At 29.6% G+C, this 19,941-nt stretch overlaps 1 protein-coding gene across 1 annotated transcript; it reads right to left on the reverse strand.

The window, feature by feature from the left end:
* Window positions 1–10,958: 10,958 nt before the first annotated feature.
* Window positions 10,959–14,934, reverse strand: LOC133794377 (inositol oxygenase 1-like). The gene is made up of 11 exons (XM_062231598.1): window positions 14,761–14,934; window positions 14,383–14,461; window positions 12,854–12,935; window positions 12,477–12,681; window positions 12,313–12,372; window positions 12,154–12,206; window positions 11,953–12,075; window positions 11,798–11,867; window positions 11,628–11,706; window positions 11,460–11,541; window positions 10,959–11,330 (listed from the first exon to the last, which is right to left on the reverse strand). The coding sequence occupies exons 1-11, from the start codon at window positions 14,795–14,797 to the stop codon at window positions 11,301–11,303; spliced, it is 900 nt and encodes a 299-aa protein (XP_062087582.1). The 5' UTR covers window positions 14,798–14,934; the 3' UTR covers window positions 10,959–11,300.
* Between the last annotated feature and the right edge of the window lie 5,007 nt (window positions 14,935–19,941).

Raw genomic sequence — 19,941 nt, forward strand, 5'->3', positions numbered from 1 at the left:
AAATACATAAAATCAAAATAAAACTAATAAATTCAAAATTACTTAAAAAATTGATAAATTAATTAAAAACTCAATAACTAAGCAACAATTGGCTTATAAAATGTGGTAAAATAACTCTATTTTGTAGAGTTATCAATCTGGTTGGGGCCATGCCGTGGCATAGGGAGCCTGAGCCGCGACCCTTAAGGAAATTTAGGGTTTTTGGGATTTTAAGCATGGGAATTTAACCTAGGATGCTCGGGATCGAATCTACTACCGTGTTTGGTGGAATACGATGTTCTGGAGACTAGAACCTTATCTAGAAGCCCTTTTACAATTATTAATGGTATCCCTTATCTTGGTTGTGACTAGGTATAAGTTAGGGGCTCGGGAAACAGATCGTGCTCAAGAGGCATCTCATGTAACCAGTACACTTGGAAATTACAGGTAAGAAAACTGCACCCGGTTGTGGATTTATAATGGGACTAAGGGTTCCTTGTGTTTGTATGCTTTATAAAGGATGGTATTATGCCATGTAAATAATAAACAAACGGCCTAAGAATGCCGGAGTTTACATTAGCGCACAGGGAGCGGCTCAGCCACTGGTAGCTGAGGACAGCTTACTATGCACTGAGCTCGGTTTAAGCGGACCTAAGGGTGTCGACCCTGCTTATCATGTGATTTGATTGTTATTATTGATTGGTGGACTTGTCATGCTGAATAGCTAAGTGTTGGTTTGTTGATTCTTTGCTTATGTCTATGGGCTATGTAATTAGTGTGATATGCTAAGTGTATGAACATGATTTAAGGATTATTTAGTTGATATCATTGTTTGTACTATAATGTTATGCTTTCTTGTTGGGCCTTGGCTCACGGGAGCTACGTGATGCAGGTAAAGGCAAGGGCAAGCTTGATCAACCCTGATTCGGAGAGCTCTGAGAGCATAATGTACATGATCAGCTGCTCAACCGCCACGGTTGAGGAGGAGACAAGAACAGGAGAACCATAAATGTCTGTTTTTCCCTTAGAGTGGCTAGTGGTTGTTTGTACTCTGGAAATTTTGTAAACTAACTTTTTAAACGCTGTTTCTTTTGGGATCCCTTGTGTAAAATGTTTAATTATATGAAATGTATCTTTTGAGACCAAAACCTTTTAATCCTAGCTCATTAATGGTTTTCAGTGACACGTTTTTAACTAAATGACTTGATTAGCAAGTCCAACACTTTTATTAATACACAGTGTAGCGGTCTTGGCTATCCAGGGCATTACAGGGTAGTAGTTTGGTAATAATTTGGATACGTCGGGATTAAATGGGGATTTATAGGAATACTTGGGGACTTAACGGAATATGACAAATGACTAAATTTCCCTTGAGTTACTTAAGGAGTTAGGATAAGTGTAAGGGGGGAAAATGGGTCTTTTGGTGAGGATATACATGGGTTAGATGGACTGAGTAGTCTTGAGGGGTTACTGGAACTCAGAGAAAGAAGGAAAATAGAAACTCTCAGCTAGACTCACTGTTTTTCTCTCTCAAAACCGATTTTCTCTCTTTGATGGCTGAGGATTTTAGAGGAAAGCAAGCTTAGGAATTCAAAGCTAAATGTTAGCTAAGCTTGGGGAGATTTGAAGTTTGGAGCAACTGGAGTTAAGCTCAGGCCGAAACTAATACAGAGGTAAGGGTCTAAACTTGATTTTTGTGTAATTTTCTCTGTTTTTAGAGTTTGGAAGTTGGAACCTAGGTGGTGGAGTTGAAGTGTCTTTGAGATAAATCTTGGGGTGGTTATTCTGTCGATATTGTTTGGATATAAATTCTAGGGATAACTCTAGGTTTTAGGTATTGATTTGGGTTGATTTCTGAGGAGTTGGCTCGTAGAACTACATGTGATTTTCTGGGTTTCGGGCTTGCGACGCGGCCCTATTCATCCGTGCTGCGGCCCGCTTGCGTTTATAGTGAGGGAAAGAAATCGTGATAATCTGAAGGAAAGAAATCGTGGAAATAGTGAGGGAAGCAAAGGGTCAAAGAGAGAGAGAGGGTAGTTATCGTTTTTTTTTTTAAAGAGAAGAATTTTTTTAGTTATTGCACTTGGGAAAAATCTGGGCAGTATTGAACGTTCTAGAATCATTCTAGGGGAGGAAATAAACATTTTGAGTGTGTGAAAAATAATTATAAAGTCCCAAATTGTAATTCACCATTTTTATCCAAGAAAATGCATATTCTTGGAGAATTTGGATTTAAGTGTGTTCAAGAGTGTATGGTGTGCGTGGTTGGTGACAAACAAGCTTAGGGGACTCCAAGAATCGGCTTTAACGTGAAGAAATAGACTGAAATGGTCCAGAGCAAGAAAAACTAATTTTGAGCTCCATTGTTGGCGGTACATCGGTGTTGGAGATGAAGACTTTGACCAAGGTGGCTGTGGCGTGATTCTTTGGTGTCTTAGGGTCGTTTTGGACTGCTAGAACACGTGTGGGAAGTTTCCAAGTGGTTTGGAATGTTGGGGTAGCCGGAAACAAAAGAAACAACATTGTTGGCATCGAAGAAGACGACAACTCCGGCGAGAGCTCCAACGAACCCGATCTGGGTGTTTCCTGAGGTGTTTTTTTTGTTTTTCATTCTTAAAATTTTCTACATTAATTTTAGAGCATTTTCCAACTGGTTTGATATTTTTGTGATTTTTCTTTGAATTATTATGATTTATTGAAGTTTAAATAAAGATTAATTATGAAAAATATTTTTATTGTTCAGAAAAATATGATTTTATGTTTGATTTATATCTGTATAATTTAGAATGGTTTTGTATATTTATATTTAAGTTTTGATCATATTTGATAATTTTCTTCAATTATTTACTTTTAAATATGTGATTTAAGGAAATAAATGTGGAAAAATTATTTAAAGTATTCTAAAAATTCTGGAAATTTTTGTATATGTTTAAAATGAGATTCTAAATCTCTCTGTAATTTTATTTTGAATTTGTATCATTTATGTAATTTCCATGACTTATTTGGCTTATTCTATATTTTAAATATGAAAAATATTAATGCTATTGTTTTGAACCCTAGGTAATTTTTGTGTGTTACTGTAGGGTATAGAAACTAATCTGTATAGTTATATTCTATTTTTAATCATTTATAAATTTTTCTGGAATTAATTAGTTTTTCTATTAAATTAATTAAGAAAAATAGCTATTTTGCCCAGAAAATTCTAAAATAATTTTTATATGTTTATTTTGGATTTTTGAACAGTTCTGTAATTATATTGTGACTTGAATTGTTGCAATAGGTTGACTAGCATGAGGATAGTGCTAGGGATTTTACTTAGTAAACATGCTTAGATGATAGAGTAGGCGTGCTACTAGATTCTAGTTGCTTGTGTGAGTATAGCACTTGTAGGAATTATTTTTGGTGTGTATAACTCAGGGTAATAAGATGCCACCACGGAACTGCCGAGTATGAGTATAGCGCAGGCAGGGCAACGATGTCTTGAGGGAATGGCCGAGTGTGAGTATAGCGCACGCTAGACTAGGTGCCACCGTGGGAATGTCGAGTGTGAGTACAGCGCAGGCAGGGCAGATTAAATTTCATGTTCGATCAATATGATTTGTTAGTATTTATGTGTGTGAGTATAACACACAATATGTTAGTGTGATATTGTGTTTATATATCAAACGATGATTATTATGTTTATGATGTTTTTTTTTTTTCTAGTTTGGGGAGTTATGTCCTACATAGCTTTTCTTACTGGGTGTTAGCTCACGGATACTCTGTGTGCAGGTAAAGGCAAAGCAAAACAGTGAGAGTGCGGGCTTGAGGCATGGACGGAACATGTTAGAGGTTGGGCTCCAGTTATTTTATGTTTTTAGAAATAAATGTTATGTTTTAATTTTTCAAACTTGAATGGTTATTTTTTTATGTTGTTGTTATTAAACTTAGCGTCTAACATTTTTTTAAAAGGGATATTTGCAGCGAAAATACCTAAATTTTTCAAATTATGATACTTAAATACCTAACTCTTTTTTTTTTGCAGCTAAAATACCTTCCGTCACACGTTTTTGGCATCCGTAGGTACCTAGTCGTTAAGTGCCAGGTAAGCGCCTATGTGGCAGCTCCTCATTGGACCACGTTATTTATTATTTTATTTTTAATTAAGAAATCCATTCAAATATTTAAAATAAATTAAAAATTAAAAAAAAAAAGAAAAAAAGACAAAAAATACTAATTTTAATTAAATTGAAAACCAAACATATAATAAACTACAATAACTAAATCATTGAAATAACTAATAAAAACAAAAATTAAATTTAAAATAGAAAATAAATTTTTAAAAAACATAATTTTTTTTTCTTCTTCATCGACTTCTTCTTCTTCATCATCTTCTTTCTTCTTCTCCTTGCGACTGGGATGGGAAGGTTGTCACACGGCTCAAATGGGGAGGCGACGACAGGAAGCAGGGGAAGGGCAGGTGATGGAATGGCTGGGACTGAAGGGTGATGGGTCTTCGTGGGCCTCTTCGACATAGGGCTGAGATGGAGCTTGAGAAGTGGCGGTGGTTAGGCTCCAACGGTTGAGGGAGGTTGGGCATCTCCCCATGCTTCATCTTCTATTCAATGGGGCGGATCTTCAATTTTTTTTTTATATTGGTGGCTTCAAGGCAAAGCTTCATGACAGAGGCATGGCTATGATGTGCCTCCCTCCACATTCTTCATCATCTTTTTCTGGTTTTTGACCTTGGATGTCTACCTCTGCACATCGTTGGCTTCTCCAAAACTTAGACGTCGAGGTTGTGGGCTTTGTCGAGATCTGGGGCTAGGTTTGGGGGAGGACGACTGGGTTGCTTCGAAATTGGGGTTTTATTCATATTTGGGTAATGTTTAGTTGATTTTGTAATGTTGTATGTACATATTTTGAGATTAGTTTTGATTTTGAAATTGATTTTTTTTCATTCAAAGAATCTGAGATCTGAATTGTTTGTATGTCTGTATGGATTTTGAAATTTGTTTTGATTATTATATTAGATTGAAATGTTAATTTTTTTATGATTTGGGAATACAAACTTTGTAATTGTTCTTGAGTTTGGGTTAGCTTGAATCTTGTAAATCTAGGTTTGTGAATAGGTTTGTGAATATGAAATGAGTTTGTAAATCTGATCTTATCAGCTTGGGTTTGTAAATCTTGGAAACAATTCATTCTTTAGTTCTTAATTGTTTTAAATTTATTTTAATTTTGATAATGTTTTGATTTTTAATTAGTTAATAATCAGATTTTTGTTTTATTTTTAATTAGATTTTTATTCTTGGGGATTTTAATTAATAATATTTAATTTTGATTTAATTAAAATATAATTTTAAATACTTTTTATTAGATTTTTATTTAATTTTTAAATATTTTTATTTTTATTAGACCAATGAGAAGCTACCACATAGGCGCATACCTGGCACTTAACGGCTAGGTACTTACGGGTGCCAAGAAAGTGTGACGGAAGGTATTTTAGTCGCAAAAAAAAAAAAAGTTAGGTATTTAAGTGTCATAATTTGTAAAACTTAGGTATTTTCGCCCCAAATATCCCTTTTTTAAATAATGAGATCTCATTGTCTATTTAAATTTTAAATAAATATTTCCTTCTAGTGCCTAAGTTATATATACATATATCATGTAATCATGTAAATATAGATCTCATTGTTGTGTTTAAATATTAATGTTGTATTTATTGTTTATTATTTAAAATGAACTCCCTAAGTAACGTCTCGGGAAATCGGTGCGTTACAGTCTACATATATGACTTCTAAACACAACATCGACATAGATATATATTTATATGATTATATGATATATATATATATGTAAATTGCAATAATATTTAAAAATAAATTAATAATAAAAATAAAATAAGAATAGAAAATGTCATAGTGTTGAGTAGTATGCATGCATCAACTATTTTTAATTTCTAATGTTTCTTGCAAAGTCCTTTGGTTAATTTGATGAAATAAAAAGCATCAATCACTTGATAAAAAACAAACTATCACACAAATTTATAAGATATAATAAAAATGATATGTATGCTTTTATTATTTAAATATGATTTAATAATTTAAATTATCATAAAATAGCTTAAAAAATCATATTTTAATTGTTTAATTTATTTTTGTTTAAGTTTATGTTTGTTATAGTTTTTTAATTTGGCAATGATAATAAGAGATTATATATTATATGTTTAATATAATATTAATATTATACATGAATTTTAAATTTAAGTTTGTTGCTAGTTGATAGTAGATTATATTATAATATACGTTTAATATGATATTATTCTACTACGTTAAGTTTAAGTTTAAGTTCAATTAAATTTTATTTAACTTATAAAATAAATGGTTTTATTATTTTTAAATAATTATCATTGTAAAATATCTCAAAAATATCTTATTTTAATTTATTTATTTATTTAATTTTATCTAAGCTTAAGTCATGTTTAAAATTTAATGTAAAATTATAAGAATATTTTATTAAATATAAGAATATTCCGTTCAAGTTAACGAAAAAAAATAAAAAACTGTTAGAGCAAAAAATTTACGTTATTTATATACTTATTATATAGAAGAGGTATTAGACGATGTACACATTGATTAACAAAAAAAATTAGGTTAATTTTTTTGATGATAAGATTGGATTTTTTTTTTTTGTTTATACATTTTTGGACCCTGTGTTTTGATAAATTACTTTTTGGACCCTATATTTTGTAAAATGATTAAAATAGAACCCTAAACATTTCGGTTAATGTTTTCTCAACTAAAATCACAAATAATTTACTAAACTAACAATTCAGAACAAAAATAAAACTATTCTACTTAAATACAGTGTTGTTATATTCAATTTTTTCTTCATCAAAATTGAGTTTAAGGTTCTATTTTAACCATTTTACAAAACATATGATCCAGAAAGTAATTTGTTAAAACACAGGGTCTAAATGGGTAATGCAAAAAAATACAGGGTCCAAAAAAGTATAAACCCATTTTTTTTTTATAAAATAAATGAAACATAAAGATTTGATACAATTTCAATATAAATTTATAAAAATAAATAAAAATATAATTTGTTTATATATAGGATTTCTTTTATAAAAAAATTGTTTAAAACTAAGGGTGTAAACTTGTATTGAAAATCTTTCAAAAAAAAAAAAACTTGTATTGAAAAAAGATAAAGAAATACCAAATTAATATGTTAATTTGACATAATACTATAACAAATATATTTTAGTAGTAAATTTTTCTCAATTCCAATTCAATACAATTTAATACAATATAATAATTCTATCCAATATTATGCACCAATCAGACAAAAGGTTTCGAAATAACAGCAAAGAACAAAGAACACCAAATGACAAACGACATAAAACAACTAACACACTCCAAGGCAAGAAAAACGACATATATATGACGTTAAACGACAATATAAAGTTAATTAATCTGTACTGTTGAAATTTCTAGACCTAAATTAAGCTTCTTTACTTCGCACCATAAATCTGTGAAAACAAAATACGTGCACTTACCTAGTACTTGAGATGGTTGGATAAAACAATATATATATATATATATAAAAATATATATAATTTTCCCAAATCTAGCCATTTAAGAAAAATTTGAAAGCAAACAATAAACAAATAAAAGAGAAGCACAGTAACAAAATGGCATAATAATCAATATTAAGCGAGGGTTGTTATTTGAAATCTTAAGGTGCTTAATACCATATGAAGGAACACTTTATAATTGGTTAGCGATATCTTATAATACTTATTAAATTCAAATATATGAGATCCGATATTAGATTTCACCAATAACAATATATCACTTCTTTATAGTGTTAATCCTTTAGCAATTGTTATTTTTACATTTTTCATTTTTTAGGTTAATTTTAACACCTAAATTTTAAAGAAAAATATATATTTTAGGTCTACTTTTTTGACAAAAGGTCTTTAAAACAATATAATTAACTAGCCAAACAAATTGCATCATTGTCTGCTAAAAATAGCTCAATCAATCGAAGAATTGCATTGAATTATCTAAATACTACACTGAATAAAAAAAAATTATCGACAAAGATTAATTATATTTCATATATAATACTTAATATTTTAAAATAAAATGATAACATATAATAATTAAAACGAGAACCAAATGACGGGAGAAAAAAAACACAACGAAGCAAAATTATTACGCAACATCAGCATACATATATATATATATATATTGTTATAATTTTAATTTGGCATGCACTTGTCTTTTTTCAAATTAATAATATTTTCTTTTCCATTTTTTTGGGGATAATCTTTCTCATATATTCCAAAGAATTTATTCACCTTCATTTTCGTTTTTCTGTTAAAATTTAAACAAGAGATTATGGATGAGATCTCTCCCCTACACACACTAAAGAAAAGAAAAAAAATACACGGCATTGTGTTTTGCCGTTTTTCCCATTGTTACTCTTTCCATGTCGTTTATATATTTTACTACTTTGTACACACATACATATATTTGTATAATATTTCCCATTGTTGTTGAGCTTTTACTAATATATTTCACATACATATATTAGTAAAGCTGTAAATACGGGTCGGGCTTTCTAGCACGGTACGAAACCGGCACGAGTTCAGAAGGCAGGAGCACGACACGACACGAAAAATATAGACTTAGGCCAAGCACGACACAAATTGAAAATTGGCACAGCACGACATGACACGACATGAGCCTGAGCACGGCATGACACGACAAGCCCGAAGGCACAACACGAAAGCACGAACAAACGAGTCCGAAAGCACGACACGATAAAAAGACCGATATTTTGACATTAATAATAATAAATTTTTATTTGTCAATTATCTATAAATTAAAATGATAATAAAAGTCTATTATTTTTCTCAATTTTGTATTTTTATAATTATTTTAAGATTTGTGAGTTAAAATTTTTAGTATTTATTATTAGGTATTCAAATTCTAATAATTATCTTTGATATAATTTTGTGCAAAGTATTGTTAAAAAGTATATAAAAATATCTAAAACTATAATTTAAACAAATAAATGTATTTGGATTGGTGGTGAGTCCATTGATTCTTAAAGAAGAGGTGGAGGGTTTAATTCTCCTTCCTCACATTTTTTGGCAATAATAAAATGGGCCTAAAAATGGGCCCAAATAATTAAATTGGGCTAGTCCGACACGTCACAACATGGGCTGGGCCCATAAGCCGTGCTGGGCTTACTCTTTCAAATACGGGCCCGGCCCGAATTATTCGGAGTCACAAAAAATGTGGGCCGGGCCAGGCCGCCCACATTTACAACTCTAGGTATTAGGCTGATTTGTTTGCTTTTTGGGTCCTAATAAAACAACTACAAAATGAAAAGAAAAATAAAATCACAACAGCTTCAACGACAAAAACTGATAAAAACGTCAATAACTTAAAGTTCACAAATTGAATTGCAGTAAGGTTTATTGTTGGGTTTCACTGATAATGGTTTAATGTGAATAATCATTTATGGGAAATTGCCCTAATCTTTTTAGGGAAAATTACATTTTACACGGTAATTTAAAAAAAAAAATCGTTTTATACGACAAATTAAATAAATTATAAAATTACAGTGCTTCACAGTGTACGAAACTTTTTGTTCTCCTTAATTGATATCATTTTGTGTAGTGGATTTATAACTTTCAGTCAGCATTTTACTTTAGTCAAATTAACATTTTGTAGATATATAAATATATTTATTGTCAAATCACTTGAGATTCTATATTAAATATTTTTTTAATATTTTTTTTCAAACTATTATTTTTTATTGAGAAAAATATAATTAATCTAAAAGTTTCAAAATTATTACCTACTTTATTTAATTTATTTATTTTCTATATACATTGACAACATTAATTAGACACATCACTTATATTAATAAAGACAATATTTTAAGATATGCCTTCAATTGTAAAAATGAAACGGTTTTGTGCTTATTTGATGATGCCATGTACTTTTGTAACATATATTAATAGTAGAAAAAAAATAGTAATAAAAATTATTATATTTTTTTGAAAATCATAACTAGTTAAATCTCAACACTGAATATTAAACAAAAATCATAATCTAGTACAAGTTTCAAGCTTTGTTAGAAAAATATATTTTAAAGGTAAGAAATTAGTTTTGTAAATCTTTGTAACAATCATGTTAAATAAATTTATAAATATTTATGTAAATGTTAGTTACAAAAATAAACTTTTTGGTTGTGAAATTAATTTTGTAAATTATTGTTACAAAAATGTAAAACTTGTTTTAAAAAATATTGTATTTCACCACTCTGTAACAACATTTTTCATATAAATATATATTTAATAAAGTGTTTTATAAATAATGAATATCCTAAATTTATATTTTTAAGTTATATATAGCATAAATATGATGGTTCCTATAATTTTTTGGTACAATATTGTAACAATATGAAAAAGTATAATATTTTTATTTATATTTTGGTTATGATTTCTTAATTATAAAATATTTTGGTAAATATCTCTCTTAGTTGAAAAATTAGATTTGTAAACTATTGTTACAAAAATAAAAAATTTAGTTACGAATTTGTTTGTAAGTTTTATCAACAAAAAAATTTTACAATTCTATAACTGATTTTTGTAAATATTATTTACAAACATGTAACAGATATTTACAAGTTTGTAACAGATATTTACTAGTTTGTAAACGTTGATCACAAAAAATTATATTTTACAACTTTTATTTATGATTTTGCCACTCCGTATTTACACTTTTGTCATTCCGTGTTTTTATCCAAAAATTCCGTATTTTTGTAATGTACCGTATTTTTCATATTTTTTTAAACTTTTAGTGCATTTTTTTAGATTTCCCATCTTTTTATTCATCTCTTGTGTTGTCTTGTTTTTTATTCTCTTTGTAGCCCATATCTATCTCTCATACAATAAACGACAACATCCAAAGTGCTGAACTCTAGCAAATAGTAATTTAGTCTCATTAAACGACAACAGTTATTATTGCAACCCTTAATTAGAAGCAGGGCATTGCTTTTATTATTATTATACATAGAATAAGCAAAAGTCACAATACCATATCATACGGCTGCATAGGATAGGATAGGATATAGGATAGGGTACAATACAATATTACAGCGATCAAAGGTGACCTATATAAATGATTTATTTCGAGTGCACAAAGACTTAAATCACATTAGAGCCTTCTAAGCATGAGCCAAATGGCCACATACTCTACACACAGCGCCACACTGATAGTCATTGATCGCTAAACTGGAAGAGCTCCCTCAAGTTTTTACCATTTCAGCTTCTTATTAGGGAAGTACTGCAAAAACAACAATAACAACATTGTGAATAATATGATTAATTAGCTAATAATTCAAGATATGACAGTAGAAAACAACAACAAAAATATAACTAATACTGGAGTACTGCTACTATTGCTAATAATTACCTTTTCGATGAGGGAGAGATAGTATGGTTTGACCTTTTCCACATCAATCAGCTCAGTGGCCTTGCTGTAGAGTTCATATTTGCTGTAAAGAAATATTAGACAGAAATTAGTATTAAGTAAACCTTATCAAATATACCAAAAAAAAGAAAGAAAGAAAACAGTAATTACTTGAAGACTTGGAGCCACTTCAGATTTTCATGATCCTGTTCATTCATAAGGTGCCTGTAAGCTCCAGCGCTGTGTAATGCTGCAGTTATCAAAATCCACCATCAATCAAAATGGGTATATAAATTTATAAACAAATATTGAGACTTGATAACATATCTCTCTGTACTTACGATAGAATGAGTGGTTTCTAATAATGAAAAGAGCAGCTGGAGGTAGAGTAGTTTTGTTCTCCCTGGCCACCTGAAAATGCCACCCTAAACCTTAGCTTCTCTGCTTTTACCATATAAACATACAAAATATGTGTGATTAGTGTGTGAAGATGTACCAAATACATGTAGTCATCATGTCCCCATGACATCAATACATTGTCGAGTCCACAATTCTCTGAGTAAACTCCATACTTGGTGTTATAAGCAGGGTTGTGGTAGTCTGGGTTTTCCTCGAAATACTGCAGTCAAAAGATTCATTAGACTGCACATATTCGACCACCTAAATTTGAGTTACAAAAAAATGCTAAAATAAGTACCTTGTGGTGAAGAATAGACTCGTCAAAAGCACACCCAACTGGGTATGTATCCCCTGTAATACGAATCAATTATGATTTGAGTTTGAGACTTAATTAAAAGCTATCACATGCAATTTTTTATTTTCTATTTTTCTAGTCTGATATTGTGATTCTTATTACCTACAACAGCCCAATAAGGAAGCCCTCCAAACTGTGGAAGAAGAAGCACCTTTCCAAGATCTGCATAAGTTTACATCAAAACAAACAAGAATTTAATTATTTAACTCCCTGGCTGGCTATGAATGGAAAATGAGTTTGGGTAATGATCATGTGATATATTATACCATGGATAAGGCCAGTCAAGTGAAGCCAATCCTCATCGGGATAGTCCTTTCTAATGGATTCAGCAGTTTGGAGCAAGTGTTCCATTTGAGGTAAATCCGAGTCAAGGTCACTCTCATCCACAACATCATTCAGAAGCTCACAGCATTCCCATATGGTCATCTCCATCTTGTCCATTTTGATGTACTCTTCCCTCATCTTCTTTACCTGCATTAACAACAACCCATATCGTTCATTTTAGTTTATTGTTTGTTTACCTATCCATATTATAAGTACTGTAATCAAATTTAAGGCTTCTTTCTTAGCAACACTTTCTCATTTGTTTGTGTTAGTAACATATATTAAGGAAATTTTAATGTTTGAGTTGGGTTTTACTCACGAAATCATAAGTCTGGTTCTTGTGATTGATTTTGTAGAAGTTCTCCACACGCGCATGCTTTTCACCTTCAGCATTGTAGTCCCTGTTTTAATCATTATTTACAATTTAATTAGAATATAAATTAAGTAGTAATGCTGTTTTGCACCACAACTTTACTGTTTTTAAAATTAGATAATTGTTTTCTAAGATAAATAAAAGTAATTTGCATTATATTGTTCTCATAACTATATGTATATATTTTGAATTAAGGAATAAAAAACTGAAGGCTTTTTCAGTATTTTCCAGGTTCTCTGAAATCATTCAAGTATACAAATCTGAGAACCATATAACAATTACAAATTTTATAGTTATAATATAAAATGTTGATAATTAGCCAAGAACGAAATTTCTTAAGTAAAACTTGACAGTCGCTATCGATATGTTTTTATTGCCATTATTTTTTTTAATATTTATTTATAAATCTCTAATCATAAAAAATAAAAATAAAACTGTCGGCAGTTCAAACTTAAAAACAATTACCCTTTTTCCCTAAAAAGAAAAACTCAAAATTATCTTTTTCAAAAAAAAAAACAAAAAATTATGAAAGTAATAATCATACAGCTTAATAAATTACACTGTATAAGATAGTAATGATAAGGGATTATTGACCTTAAACAGCAAAAAGTTGTACATTTTAATTAAAAATATAATTATATATATAGTATCATAAATCTCCATATGGTTTTTTAAGATAGAAAAAATGTTATATACGTAGTAAGCATGAGATTTAGAGCCTTGGACATAATACACAAGTTTTCTTCTAATTTTGTTAAATAAAAAATGGACAACTAATTCCTCACTCGTGGGAATGATGTCACAAGTAATATTTCCAAGTTTAGAAAGTTTGATAAGAACCATAGCTTATCACTTCTCTACAATTATATATTGTTCTAAAACGACAGTGTTGACAAATTAGTTAGATCCGGTAGTGTCATTTAGAAATAAAGTGGGTTTGAGCAATATTTGTCGATATTTCAGTAAAAAAAAATAAGAGCAATATTTGTCGATATTTCAGTAAAAAAAATAAGAGCAATACTTGTCATAATATTTTATAAGCACAAACTTTTAAATTTAAAATATAGACCTCCTGTTAAAAATATATATAGTCGACTCATTTTTTAGAGGCCGGTTTTAATAATTGATATAAATATTTCTGGTGTATTTCAAAACAGAAAAAATTAATCGTCTTTATCCTTCTAAACAATATTTCCGAAAACCCAGTCGATTAATGAAAAAAATTTAGGGATTTTCAGGATTCGTGCTCGTATAATAATGAAAAAGATGTACAGGAATAGCTCAATTATAATCATAAATATGAGAGTAATATTATATAATTTATAATAATCTTCTTAATTAATATATATAAATATAAATAATTAAATATCAGAAAATACTTGTATGTATGTATATTACTGAATTATGTAATGATAATAATTCTGCTTCTCTCTGCTGGAGTTTTAAGAAAAGGATAATATGCACGAGAGTATGACCTAAAGGTTTCACCAAATGAGTTGGTCGCTGGCACCACAAACCCACCATTGATGACCTTCTTTTCCTCAGCTTCTTTTCCTGTAATAACAATTAAAACATTTATGAGCACACCAAAACAACTATTGTACGGAAAACTTTGTAAATATAGGTTTAAAAAATGTTATACAACTGATTTTAAAGGCAAAAGAGAAGTTAAGCTAGGCATGGTGAACAATGCAAACAAAGTCAACCCAAAAACCTTTTAAATCGAGTGACCATAATTTAGAATAATAATAATAATAATAATGTTATTAGACACATTAATACAGTATATATATATATATATGAAAATTAAGAGGAAAAAAAATAAATTAAAGTGGGAAATAATATTAATATACCAAATTGTTGAGGGTGGTTAGCAACGGCAGTAGCCATCTTGAATCAAAATCCAAACTCTCACACAGAAAAAAAAAGTAATTAATTTATTAATTATAAGAAGCACAATGCAAGAGCAACAAAAAGAAAAGTATATATATTTGAGAGGGAAGAGTTGTGGTGGTGGTGGTTAAGTTCACAGTCGGGGTTGCTATTTATAATTGTTCGGAAGTCCTTGCCTGAGAATTCGATGTTTCCGAGTCCTTGACAGAGAATTTCGAGTTTATATGAGTCCTTTTATGAAAATTTGCACGTTTTTTTAATTTGTAAAAATTCCAATTATTCTCTTGTATAATATCTTTCTAATATATAAATATATATTATGAATTATAAATTTACATCAAGAGTAAAAGACATATATAAGAGAATAATAAATTTATAAAGCATAAAATAATAGTCCCCACCCACCCAGCAAAGTCTCATCTGAGAGTGACACGTATATTTAATTATTTTAGTGTAAAGACAAAGTTCATTGAAAGAAACACGACAACAGACTAGAGACCAGGCCCGCACGAAGAAGACGAATAAGAAATAGAAGAGAAAAAAGAAAAACCTCTAAATTCAGGTCGACAACATATAAGTCCATCGATCCATTTATACAAGTATATGGTTGAAAATTAGGTTTAAACTACTTCATTCATATATGTTTTAATTAGTTTACTTTAAGAAATACTTTTCACGTACAAATATAGCAAATTATTGTATCAACAATTTCTAACATGATATCTCATCACGCATGTAGTCCTCAAGACATACTATTTTAGAAATGAATAAATCTTTTATCATTATTCAACATATTGCTAGGGAAATTGTACTGCATGCATATTTACATAAACACAATATTTTTGTACGTAGATGCTGATTGAGAAATCTTACTTTTCACCATGAATACTCCTAATACTATTCATGTTCCATCATGGTCTTGAGTGTATAGGTGGGTCAGGCCTATGTCTAGAACTCTAACACAATGAGATTCTAAAATTTTTAAAAAATATGATTTTTACATATAAAAAGACCTCGAAATTTTAAAATTTATCACTTTACATATAATTTTTAAAACATGACATATTTTGTTTAGGACCTCCACGAGGCTCAAGCTAGGCAGCCCAAGTGCCGCATGTCAAGATATATATAAATATATATATATATGTCCTTTTATCACTATTATCATATTACCCGCAAGAAGGGAAAAAAATCTAGGTTTATAAGTATAGTTAAGCTTTTGTGATAAAAAGATTTTATATATTATAAATTATTTTATTATGGATATGAATCCATACTATTTATTATTAGTCATCTCTACCACAAAAAATTATTTTCTTTATTATTTCGTTTTTGTTTTAGAAGTATAATATATATTTTCAAAATTTGACTAATAATAATGCGGAAAGGAAAAAAAATTACACTTTTCATGAGTATTTTCAATTATAAATTTTAACAAGAAGGATTTTTTTTAACTCTCCCATGTTATTACTTTAATTTAATTCTATCGCATCGTATCGTATTGTTTTTTATGTTTAAGAAAATATATGAATAATTAATCAAACTCATGTGACTAATAAAAATAAGAATTAATGCCGCAAAATATATATATAGGAATTAACAATTGGAAGTGAATATTGAAAAAAAGAGAATTATTTCATGCAAAAGAAATGATGATTCACGACAACAGTTGATGTGTTTGACAGAAGCAACTAACGGAAATACATGGAAGTTGTGTGGTAGTAAATTAACTTTAATGAATATATATATTGTGGTAGAGCCAAGGTCTAACTAACAATTCATTTAATTTTGAGTCGTCTTTTTCATGGACCAGACAGGAATTTATGATGAGTTATACTTTGGATGGACACGTGTATCAATGGATGTTAATAATTCACTGAAATGGGACCTATACAACTTTGTCTTCAAAATAAACATATATAGCACAGTACAAACAATCAACAAAAATTTGGCACAAGTTCACGGGCCTTGGACCCTGGAACTCCATCATTTTAAAAAGCCAATTATTATGGGTGGGTTATTTGCGGCAAAAATAATAAAATTATTATGTTTGTATCACTTAAGAACTTAAGTTTTTCTTTTTGCCATGAAATTACTTTATGTTCATGTTTTGGCATAATTTGGTACAATCGTCAATTCTCATTATTAAGTTCGTTTGTAAAATGTGGCAAAAGTACTCAATTAAAAAGATATTTGCAGCGAAAGTACTCAATTTAAAGAATGTTTGCGGCAAAAGTACTCAATTTAAGAGTTCTTTGCGGTGAAAGTATCAAAATTATAAAAAAAATCCATACCATGTAGGCGGACTTAACGATGAAACAGACAGCTGCACTAAACTGTACCAAAATATAGACGGAATGTACTTTCACCGCCAAAAAAATAATTTTGGTACTTAAGTACTACAAACACAATAATTTATGTATTTTTACCGCAAATATGCCTGAGGGTTATATTATTTTAGAGATATTTACGGCAAACATTCTTTATCATCAACTTATTTCTATTTTATGACGGAAGATAATATTTTACTTTTTTAAGTTTTCAATTTAAACTTTATATTTTTACATTTTCAAAAGACTTTGCTCCGTTTGCAAAGGAATTTACGTTCTCGTCAAGAACGAACTTGGCGATGACAGGGATTTCACAAATAAGGACGAATTGTTGCATAGTTTGAAGGAGTGTCGAAGTAGCTCTTGTTCCCACAGTGGTGGTTGGTGGTCGGCCGTCTAACTCTATGAAGTTTCAATAGTGCTGAGATGGCTCAACGACATAGTTGCAGATGAAGACTATATAAAAACAACTCTCTGCAACACATACCGAAGACTAAACTCTACGAAGAAGTTTTGAGGGTGTTTGACTCCTTAACTAAAAAAATTATTTTTTGTTTTTAAAACTTAAAAACTATTTTCTGAAAATAATTAAAGGTGTTTGGCATTGTTTTCATAGAACAATTTTTAAAAACAAAGTTATAAAAAATAAAAAATTTTGAGAACAACAAAAAGTTGTTTTTATTTGTTCTCAATTTTTTTTGTCACGTAACATTTTAAATTATTATTATCTCACATCATTTTCTCTAATGTCGCTTTCTCTCCCATCACTTTTGATTTCCTTATTTTCTCTCTCATCACTTATTATCTCATTATTTTCTCTCTCATCACTTTTTATATCCTCATTTTTTCTTTCTCGTCATCTTCTCTCTCATCACTTTTTCTCTCATTTTTTTCTTGCATTAATTTCTCTTTTCGCAATTTTTCTTCCTCAAAATTTCTCTCCTTACTTTCTCTCTCCATATTGTTCATCACTTTTTCTTTCACATTACTTTTATCTCATTATTTATTACAAACTTTAAAATATTTTTCTCTTTGTAAATATATTTATTAATTTTTTATTTAAGATTTTAAAAATAAAATAAAATGAAAAAATTATTTTTAGAAAATATTAACTAAACACCTGTTGTTTTTTTAAAACTACAAAAACCGTTTTTTGTTCTCATTTCTGAAAACACAATTTTGAAAACAAAAAATAGAAAACAATGTCAAAGAGATCTTTTGTTACTTTTCTCTATTTTAGTAGTTTCATTTATATTTATATAAGAAATCTCCAATCTTTTCAATTTTTGAGCTTCCTTCCTTATATATTTAAAGGCTTATTAGGATTTCCCCCCCCCCCCCCCCGAACTATTACCACTACCAAATCATGCCTCCTGAATTTTTTGGCTTGTTAAAAATTCCCCGTGAACTATTCACATTACTGAAATGTGGGACTTCCATCCAATTTTGCTAAAAGAATGGTGATATGGCGACACTGGAGTGCTGATGTGGATTGCCATGTGTATAATTTAAAAATTAGATAGGATTTTACCCCCCCCCCCCAAAATTTCACCGTTACCAAATTATGCCCCTCGAATTCAAAAATTTAAAATTTAAACAATATTTTGAATATTAAAAAGAAAATATAAAAAGTATTAAACTAAAAATTCATTTAAATTAAATTAAATTATACAAAATAAAAACTTAAGGTGACACCAAAGATGAATGTTGCCAGGGACCCACATGAGCCCAGTCTATCGACGATGTCGCTACCGAACCAATTTTGAGTTCATTTTGACGCACGCCCAACACCTAAGCCAATTTTTTGTCACCATCAATTTTTTTTTAATTTTAATGGTTTTTTTTTCTTTTTTTTTAATATTCAAAAGATTGTTTAATTTTAAATTTTTAAATTTCGGGGGTACAATTTGCTAATGGTAATAGTTCGGGAAGCAAAAATCCTACTTATTCTTTATATTATAAACGAGGCATTGACATGGCAATACCACATCGCCCACAAAACTGCCACATCACCATCCCGTTAGCGAAATTGGACGGAAATCCCACATTTCAGTAACATGAATAATTCAGAGGGAATTTTTAACAAGTTAAAAAATTCCGGGGGCATGATTTGGATTGGTAATAGTCCGGAAGAAATTTCGCCAATGACTTCTCTAAGTTTTGTTTTACTAGTTTCATTTATATTATATATATTTATATGTTTATTTGTGTTTTTATCATTGAGCTTAGAATGCATTTGAGAGAATGATTAAAGAAAAGAAACAATTCCCAACAACCAGCAACTAAGAGAAGAAAAAAGACAAAAAATACTCACACTCACTCCTAGTTTATATATTGTTGACGCCGTTTTTCGTCAACTTAAATTGTAGAGCAATTAAACAATAAAAACAATGAAGCAAATGAATAATGAAGAAAAACAAGAGAATTTTTACGTGGTTCAGCAGTTAATTCTGCCTAGTCCACGAGTCTATGTTATTAAGACTTGGGAGTTTTCTGGAAACTTTTCAGAGAAGAGTTGTCCAGAAATTTCTCTCAAGAAATCAGAAATCGGGCATTTACAAATGGTGATTCATTCTCTATTTATAGAGAAGGTTGCAGAATTCATTCCCACATATTTCAGGAAGATATTCTGTAAATCAATTGAAATAATTATATTAAATGCATTAGCTCCTACATACACGGAAACATCCCATAAAGATCGGGAACAGATAACAGATTAAATGATATCCCTTAAATATTGGGATTGCACAACAATAAACATGTTCATACGTAATGGGCTATCCCAGGTGATTTATCACATCTTCGAGATCA

Source organism: Humulus lupulus, chromosome 8 (genome assembly GCF_963169125.1).
Source record: "Humulus lupulus chromosome 8, drHumLupu1.1, whole genome shotgun sequence".
In the NCBI taxonomy this organism is placed as follows: domain Eukaryota; kingdom Viridiplantae; phylum Streptophyta; class Magnoliopsida; order Rosales; family Cannabaceae; genus Humulus; species Humulus lupulus.

What these genes read in the sequence shown, in the direction of transcription:
- LOC133794377 (XM_062231598.1), bottom strand. Translation starts at nt 14,797, where the DNA reads ATGGCTACTGCCGTTGCTAACCACCCTCAACAATTTG. An exon ending in AGTCTATTCTTCACCACAAG is followed by an intron (nt 12,076 to 12,153) that starts GTACTTATTTTA and finishes TTTTGACTGCAG; the next exon opens with TATTTCGAGGAAAACCCAGA. An exon ending in ATCTCTCCCTCATCGAAAAG is followed by an intron (nt 11,331 to 11,459) that starts GTAATTATTAGC and finishes TTGTTTTTGCAG; the next exon opens with TACTTCCCTAATAAGAAGCT.